This window comes from Notothenia coriiceps, unplaced genomic scaffold (genome assembly GCF_000735185.1).
Source record: "Notothenia coriiceps isolate Sejong01 unplaced genomic scaffold, NC01 NC01_scaffold00014670, whole genome shotgun sequence".
Taxonomy (NCBI): Eukaryota; Metazoa; Chordata; class Actinopteri; order Perciformes; family Nototheniidae; genus Notothenia; species Notothenia coriiceps.
The window spans coordinates 1-9,106 of NW_011347371.1; the positions used below are offsets into that span (position 1 = coordinate 1).

The 9,106-nt window shown below is 39.0% G+C and overlaps 1 protein-coding gene across 1 annotated transcript in view; it reads left to right on the plus strand.

Moving 5' to 3' along the window:
* Nucleotides 1-8,386: 8,386 nt before the first annotated feature.
* The window catches only part of cbln4 (cerebellin 4 precursor), a 6,103-nt gene continuing 5,383 nt past the window's right edge, over nt 8,387-9,106 (plus strand). Inside the window, exon 1 of the mRNA XM_010774809.1 lies at nt 8,387-9,039. Coding sequence (XP_010773111.1) covers nt 8,731-9,039 — 309 coding nt within the window. The 5' untranslated portion in view covers nt 8,387-8,730. The remainder of the gene's footprint in view (nt 9,040-9,106) is intronic.

Below are 9,106 nucleotides of genomic sequence, written 5' to 3' on the forward strand. Positions count from 1 at the left end.
GGTCTGTGAGAGCTAGAAATCTTGTTTGTTTGTAGGTGACCAAATACTTATTTTACCGAGGAATTTACCAATTCATTCATTAAAAATCAGACAATGTGATTTTCTGGATTTTTTTTCTCATTTTGTCTCTCATAGTGGAGGTGTACCTAGGATGAAAATTACAGGCCTCATCTTTTTTAAGTGGGAGGACTTGCACAATTGGTGGCTGACTAAATACTTTTTTGCCCCACTGTATGTGCTGTACAGGTATGTGTGTGTAACTTTTTAATCTGTTTTAACAACAAAAATACTGATCCTTTCTTCGAACTGTAGTGATACAATGAACTAGACCCCTACTTACTGAGCAGAAACAGCTGCATATTTTCTGTTAAAAGGGAGAAACTCCTCATTAATTGAACATAGCGTCTTCAGTGGTAATTCATTAGAAGGAAACAGATTGCCATTAAATGGTTTTTTTTTCTCCAATATATCAAAATTGTAGCCGAAATCAAAAAGAGATTAGTGGCCTGATTTCCTGGTTCCAGCTTCAGAAATGTGAAGATTAGCTGCTTAATATTCATTTTGAGTTTTTAGGTAATCACTTTATGTAAAAACCAATCACTATTTTGGACCCAAATAGACCATTTTGTCTCCTTTTTTGTGAGGTTGGGTTTCACAAGGTAGACACGTTGGACCTTTGTGGGAGAGAGCAGGTCACGAGTATACCAGATACTGTTTTTATTCATTTATCTGTAATAAGGTTTGAACTGTAAAGGTATTTAAATAGCACTGTTACGGTTTTTGGGGTTTTCCCTTTCCTGTAGTGTCTTATTTAGGTTTGTCTGCATGTAAATGGTCTGCAATGGCTAAAATAAAAAATTGGAAGCTGACCAATTGGAGCAGACTACACTCTGGTTTCAGGCCCCATTGACACGGGAACGCAAACGAAACACAAACTAATCGAATTCGATATCAAAAAAGTCTTCCGTTCACACTGATACGGCTCAATAAACATGTCCATTCACACGAGGCCGCTCCACCCACTGGAGACGCTATAGTACATATGCCGGGCCTGTAAGTGGCGCTGTACTTCCGCCACAAAATACACCAAAAGCAGCAAAGAAGACCCCCGAGCATGGTTGCTGTGGTTGCCTGGTTGTCTTTCTATTTATTCTCCGCGGTGGATTTAGCAACATGTAGTTCTCCATGTCCACTTGTTGCTGAATGGTTGTGGTAGAGGAGCTGTAGATTTTGCACTAACATCGACCATGCTAGAGCAGTGAGCAGTANGGGGGGGGGGGCTGCGATAATAAAAGGGGGTTAGGATACTTAACGCTAACCTGGGTTCCCCAATACGAGCCATTAGGACAAGTCACGCAGATAAGAATAAAAGGATGGACAGGGACGCGGCCTCAAGTTAAAATGTTTACAAAAGTTTATTATATAAATAATCAGGTAAAAGTTCAGTATTAGAAAATGGGTAAATGTGCGGGGGGGTCCTTAACGACCAGAATTCCCCGACTAGGGACAACTTCGCCCAAAACTTCTACATCAGTCTCTAAGTAACCAACATAAGGTATTTCGATACCATTTGCTGCATGGAGTTCAAGCCAATGACAGGAGTTGAGACCTCCCTGAAAATTCTGGGCAAAGAAACTGAGTGATAGTGGTTACCATTGAGCCGGTGTTGAGTAAACAATTAATCCCCACACCGCCCAGGCCAACAGTTACAGTTGGGCAGGACCCTAACAACTTTGAGACAAGCGATGTCATCCTCTGAGCCAGGAGCATTCCCTTCTGGTCATCAGTAGCAGTAGCAGCTACTGACAGTAGCTACTGACCATGCTACAGCAATGAGCGGGAGAGGCGGGGCTATGGCTTCATCGTTATCAGGAAATGATCGTATAGGACGTACACACGGAGCCGTTTGGCCCCCCAAGGCAAGACCATTTTATTTATATAGCACCTTTCAGTATGCAAGTGCTTTACAAAATAATAAACAAAAGACATTTAAGAATAAATACAGCATAAACACATTATTAAATGGCATTTAAAAACAGGCATAAAAAAGCAAAGATAATGAAATAAATCAATCACAGCAGGTACAGAACACATGAATAAAAGGCATACTGCAGTGTGAGTATGAACAGCTCAATTAAAAGCAGCGGCAAATAGATGTGTTTTTAGTCTGGATTTGAAAATAGGAAGTGTTTGAGCGGACGTGCACGATTCGGGCAATTTGTTCCAGATTGTTGGAGCACAATAGCTAAAAGCTGCTTTTCCATGTTTAGTTCTTATTCTTGGAACAGAGAGCAGACCCGACCCAGAAGACCTGAGACACCTTGATGGTTCATAGTTGTGCAGGAGATCGTTTATATACCTCGGTCCTAAGCCATTTAGTGATTTAAAAACTAGCAGTAGTATTTTAAAATCAATTCTTTGGTCGACTGGAAGCCAGTGTAAAGACTTCAGAACCGGAATGATATGATCCACTCTTTTAGTGTTTGTGAGGACTCGAGCAGCGGCGTTCTGAATCAGCTGCAGCTTTCTGATGGATTTTTTAGTGAGTCCTGTGAATACGCTATTGCAGTAGTCGAGTCTACTGAAAATAAAAGCATGGACAAGTTTTTCTAAATCCTGTTGCAATATTAGTTTTTTAATCCTAGATATGTTCTTCATGTAAGCTGACCTAATAACTGTTGTAATGTGACTGTTAAAATTCAGGTCTGAGTCCATCACTACACCCAGATTTCTAGCTTTATGAGTTACTTTGTAGTCTGCCGACTGAAGCTCTGCAATTACTTGTAATAGGTCCTTCTTCGCTCCAAAAACAATTATCTCAGTTTTTTGTTTGTTAAATTGGAGAAAGTTCTGAGTCATCCAGTCATGGACGTGCTCAATGCACTTGCTCATTGTTCTAATCGGAGTGTAGTCTCCCGGTGTGATTTTAAAATAAATCTGGGTGTCGTCTGCATAGATGTGATAGCTTAGATCGCTGTTTTTAATAATTTGAGCCAGTGGTAGCATATAGATATTAAAAAGCAAAGGTCCTAAGATGGAGCCTTGAGGAACCCCGCATGACATATTTGTCATGGTTGATTTGTAGTTGCCTATTGAGACATAGTTTGTTCTGTCTTTAAGTAGGAACTAAACCAATTTAGAGTTGTTGCTGAAACTCCCACCCAGTTTTCTAGACGGTCTAGCAATATGTTGTGGTCAACAGTATCAAAGGCAGCGCTGAGAGCGTTCCGTCCGCAGATCTACCCACCTTGGGACCCGTTATCGTTTTAGGGGTCCGAGAAAAGTAGCAGATACAACCCGTTTCGTTCCTGTGCAAACAGCACCTCAGACAGAGGGTGAAAAGAGGTGCTGCAGCACAGGCAGTATGAGAGAAGTAAAGTGCTTTTTGAACATTAAAGCATGGAGACATGTTACAGAAGAGGCACAAATATGAACCTGAAAATGAACCGAATGCGTTCCCTTTTAACCATGTGCTGTTGTGGCTGCTAGCTTCAAGGCTAACCAAAGATGTAAAGGACTCAAATACTTCCTTGGTAGAATGAACTGGTGGAGTTCATTAACTCTTTTCTATTTAGGAGAGCTTCTTCTTAATTGCTATCATTGCATTTCAACGTATCCAACCTGCCTCCTGGTTTCATGTTGTTGCCAAAAAATGTAGTCACAGGGTCACCTCTTTAAAACCTGAGAATGCCCAGAGACTTCACTTTTAAAGGACGACACAAAGTTACTGCAGATGTATTATTTGGTTTCATGTTGGAGTTTGTTCTGAGTGTTCTGCCTGCCTAATTGGCAGCTTAGGGAAGAAAACAAGTTCACATTTACATATAGCAACAGCTCCAATGTACCTGCCTAATGCTGTTATGCTGCTGTGATCAAAATGTTTTTCTGAACAATGGCTGGATCCTGTAACTGTCGTATTGTCTATCATTATCTGCAGTTCACCTCAGCTTTAGAGTTCTTAGCATCTTAAGGCTTTTTTGTTTGTTTACAATTTACTATTTTTGTTCTCCCATCAACACAGATACAAGCAGGAGCAGACAGTTGTGATGAACTCCCCTACATGACTAGCTCTGCTTCAAAAAAAGTCAGCAAACAGCCCGTGGAAATAGATGTGGTTTAAGCAGCTAATATTTTAATATTTTCCTCAGGATTTAGTGGAGACTTAATAGAGGAGGAAGGACGGTGAATATTGGACTTACGTTTATCAGATCGCCACGAACAAGACTCCGAATGAATGCTAATGTTGCTACGTGTCTGCTGCTTATTTAAATAGGCAAGCGGTTTCTAACATGTCAACTTTAAGTGAGGATAATACTGTACGTCAATGTTTACAGCTTATTGTGATGCCCTGAGGAGGACAAGAAATCAAGAAAATGTTACTCCTGATGAGTTGATTCTAAGTAAATCTCCCCAAATAAAAATCACAAATATCACTGTGGAGGAAAACAGCTTCCTCTGCCAGGGTGTGACAACACACATCTCAGATTGCCTCAAGCACATAGCAGATTGTATTGCTTTGAAAAGTGGAAAATGCACAACTTTTCTATTAAATAAGTGTAAAAGTAAAATGACTTTGTAAAAATCGAGTCTTTCTGAAGATTACCAAAGCCCTTCATTATATGCTACAAGGCTTGTTGTGCTCAGCGTGTTAAATGCAGAGAACATATAACTCCTTTTGACCACTAATTAAAATCCTTAGAGACATGTTCTTTCTATCAACACCCAGTGGAGGTCTGAGTTTATTTTCTTTCTCTTTTATTTGTCCCTTTCATGTGATAAAACGCTCCGTGCCCACCTATAGTCTGCATTAGTTTCAAAGGACATAATTGCTGGAGGAAGAAGGGAAAAACTCATTTGATTTGTTCACTATCTGATGACGAGTTGAAGCATTTTTCGAGATGCCGTCTCACCTGGCAGCCTCAAAGATAGCAGCAGACACACATAAATGGATGAAAGGACTTTTAGCTTTTACTGATTTTCTAGTCATTGAACATCAACTCAGCGTGACACACGATTGCTTGAGATAATTGTTTTTTGTGAACCAAAGTCAAGTCATTTAAACACAAGGAGCCCAAAGATCACATCCGTTACCAACAATGAACACAATGAGGTCATGTCCAACAACATTTTACAACATCCAGTCGCTTTTATTCAGCTTGTTTTCACACCAAGGACACTGACTAGACAACACAAGACAGCTATGGTATTATCTATACATGTAGAGCTTTTGATCATCATTTCCGACGTAAAATAATTAAAGACGTCTCTTGACCTTGGAGGTCCTGCAGCAATTATATTCTCACAACAAATGTATGCATCATCATTACGCTTCATTCTTGCCACAGTGGCTTTGTACTGCCCAGATATACCTCAATGATTCAATACTACATATATTTCAAGGATTTATCCATTTTCTATACTTGCTTTTTAGCTTTCTTGCTTTAAGTCAGATGAAAATATTGATGACACTCGTCTGTACGCTACAGTGCCACAATGTACATTCAGTGTAAATAATGCAGACATTTTCTTTTAAATTAATCTGTAACACCCATTTATAACCATCTAAATGCTGCTCCAGTTAATATAAAAAGAAAAAGGCTTATACTTTATATACAGCATTAATTAATGTATTTATGTTCCAAGTATGTTGATTCAACGTTTGCCTCTATAAAATATATGACTCACTTTATCAATTAAGGGTACTAATTAAATCTGCTTCCTGTTTAATAATAAGGGCTGACGGTGAAGTACTGCCTATGAAACTATGTCTAACTATTTGAGGGATTTACAGACCTGTGAAAAGGTCCAAAACCTCCAAGGTCATGTCAATTATTTTCTTGAAAATTAAAAAAACTATTCATGAGACCTTGCGAAAACCTATAGCTCTATGCCAAATACTTTTTAGTTATGAATCTTAAAAGGTTGTGAAGTCTAAGCTTAACCAACGGCATGGATGTTTCAGAAACTGGAGTAGTATCAAATCTTTACATATTTTATATGTAGCTAAAGATTTTATAAAGTAAAGTAAGTAGCAAAAATGTGTTGATTATAATATAGTGATGCAATTAAAGCTGGTAAAGGTGCAGCTAGTTTTAATCACTTTGTATACCGCAGCTTGTGAATTTACTCGAGGTGGAACTAAAGTCTGATTTAAGTGCTGATTATATTTCACATCATTAATCCAAATATGTAAACTAACTAAAGGTGTTAAACAAATGTAGTGAAGTAGAAGTACAAAGTAGCATACAATGGAAAATACTCAAGTCAAGTACAAGTATCTCAAAACTACTTAAGTACAATATTTGAGTAAATGTACTCAGTTACTTTCCACTTCTGAACAGGTGCAGCTAACGTATCCTAGCAACAACACTTCAGCTACGGTAGTTAGCTGCGTTATGCTAGCTTAGTTTAGATAACATTTTACTCACCGGGACGTTGTAAAAGGCTTCCTGGATCCCCTCGGTTAATGTTCTTGTCTGTTGTCCTCCACACGGCCGGGTTTCACGTTAAAATCCATCACGTCTTTTCTTGTTTACTTTATACCTTTTCCTGCAGTGTCAAATATGCTACCTACAAGGGGGCGGGACTTAACGTAATTCCACCAACAGGTAACTTTCACTCCGCCTTCTAACCAATCGGAAGTGATGGAATGTTTACTCCAGTTGGCTACTGTTCTTGGAGTGATTTGTTTTGTACTCCTTACTAACTTTATCTCACAGCGAGCTTCAGTTAGCCTACTAGTTACTTTCATTTCCAAATGTAGTGATTTTGTTTGTTTATGATAAAATGAAGGATGAAGGGTTCCTTAAAGAGTTGAGAAAAGTATCTTTCTTCTAAATAAAATATGTGGAAACCTTGTTGGATTGGCTGGAAAAGACATTGTCACAAAGCTGAAAACAGGGCAGCCAATACATGGTTTTCATAAAACCTACAAACTTATGATGAGCTAAAAGAATGTGATGAATTGCTTATTAAATGACCCAGTATAACAAACAGAACCTTTAAAAAAATGTGTTTTACTGATATCCAATATTCATGCATTGCAAACCACCTAGAAATGTTTTAATGACAAGCTGTTGTTAACACCATGCTCTCAACTTGTTTTTAACATTTAAAAGTGTGACACTATTCCTCACATCATCAGCATGGGTTCAGATCCCTTTTGGTTGTTGGCTGCTTAAAATTCTACAATATTATCACTTTCAACGGAGTAACCTAATGACTTGTTGTTCAGCCACAAAGATCAAAAAGCTGCAATCATAAGCATGGATTTAATGAGAAAGCAAATGAATACCTAACACCAAATGCGCTTTTCAGGATTCAGGCTTATTTCAGTTTAATAGCAAAAAGCCGACCCCAATACCCCTAATTACAACTTCTGAGGTCTGTATATCTTTAATTTTGTTCTCTTTATATTTACTTCAAAGCTATAGTACCTCAAGGGCATGACATGATAGGATTTCACTACTTATGGTCCTTGTTTATGTGACAAATAAACCTTTGAATTATTGAATGAATAGCTCACAACACTAAGCAGAAACAAGGAAGTTATGGTGTGTTTATTCAATGTTACAAATCTTACTTCACATGGATTCACGAATGTATTTACGTAATAGAGAACAAATACACACATACACACATATAACATATACAGAATTTGTCAGCAGTAGACAAAATACAAAGTGCTTTACTCAGACATTAAACACAAGATAAATTAACAGATACATAAAACATTTAAACAGAGATGATACAAGAAAAGTTAGGCATGAATTACTTTAAAAAGTAAAGGATAAAAAGTAAAAGACGACACTGAGTAAATTCAGTATAAGGTAACAAATGCTTACAGTGGTTAATGCTGAGAAATAAATCCACTAAAGATCCCAAAATCAATGACATTACAATCTACATGTCATACTCCAATGAATTTGAAGATAAAGCAGTTGTACTGGCTGAAAACGGTTTCCCCTCACTGACTATTGTTGAGCACCACAGGAATGTGCAGCTGTAAATTAAATCTGAAACATGTTCTGCCCACCTGTGCAATGAGATTATGATGAGTCACTACCTGCAACCACAGTGGACAGGAAGCTGTGGTAGAAAACACTCAAACTCTTGCTCGAGGGCATTTTCAGTTATATACTTCTACATTACAGTCTGGAAAACCATGAAAAATATATCTGGAGATAATTATTTAGTGGATTTGCTGCATCCGAGAAAAAAAAGACAGTTAGAACTGAATATCCCCTGTATCATATGAGTCTATACCAAAATTGAAGTTTTTTAGGATAAATATAGGCTTTTAGGGAATTACGCATAGCAGTTAATGGCAACTTCTACATGTGCGTGCGTAAAGTGGATAGCTGTGCGCGCACATACAGGCATCACATCACTGCGGAGAACAGCTGCTGTCAGACGCGTTATTCGGAGAGGGACTGAGGGCTATGGACGATTTATCGACAGATTCGCCTCTCACACTGGAGCAGTCTTCTCCAAAACATTTATCTACTTTTGTCACTAGCTTAAAATAAAGTCTACCTAAAAAATGAGACGCATAGACAACAATCGGTGATTTTTTATTCCCTTTATTCTGCAAAAGAAGGCTTAGAGTTATTCTTTTTTTTTGTCTCATTTGGATATGGCACACATTTGGATCCAGTAAGAATTTCACAGCGTCAGACGCGTCTGCTGCGGGGGAAACCAGCCGGAGGGACTCGGAACTTTGCGTGGCACATGAGACGCTCTCTTTTTTCGGAATCAGGCGCAGAGGGAGCCATGGTGAACTATTTCATACTGGTGCTCAGCTGGACTGTGCTCTCTGAGGTGGCCACAGCTCAGAATGACACGGAGCCTATTGTCCTGGAGGGGAAATGTCTGGTGGTGTGCGACTCTAACCCCACCGCGGACTGGAAGGCTTCGTCCTCTCCGCTCGGCATCTCTGTGCGCGCGGCCAACTCCAAGGTGGCTTTCTCTGCAGTCCGGAGCAACAACCACGAGCCGTCGGAGATGAGCAACAAAACGAGAATAATCTACTTCGACCAGGTTAGGACGATTTTATCATTATAATGTCAGAAAGTGGTTCAATTGGCTTTTAGCAATTCCCCCCCCC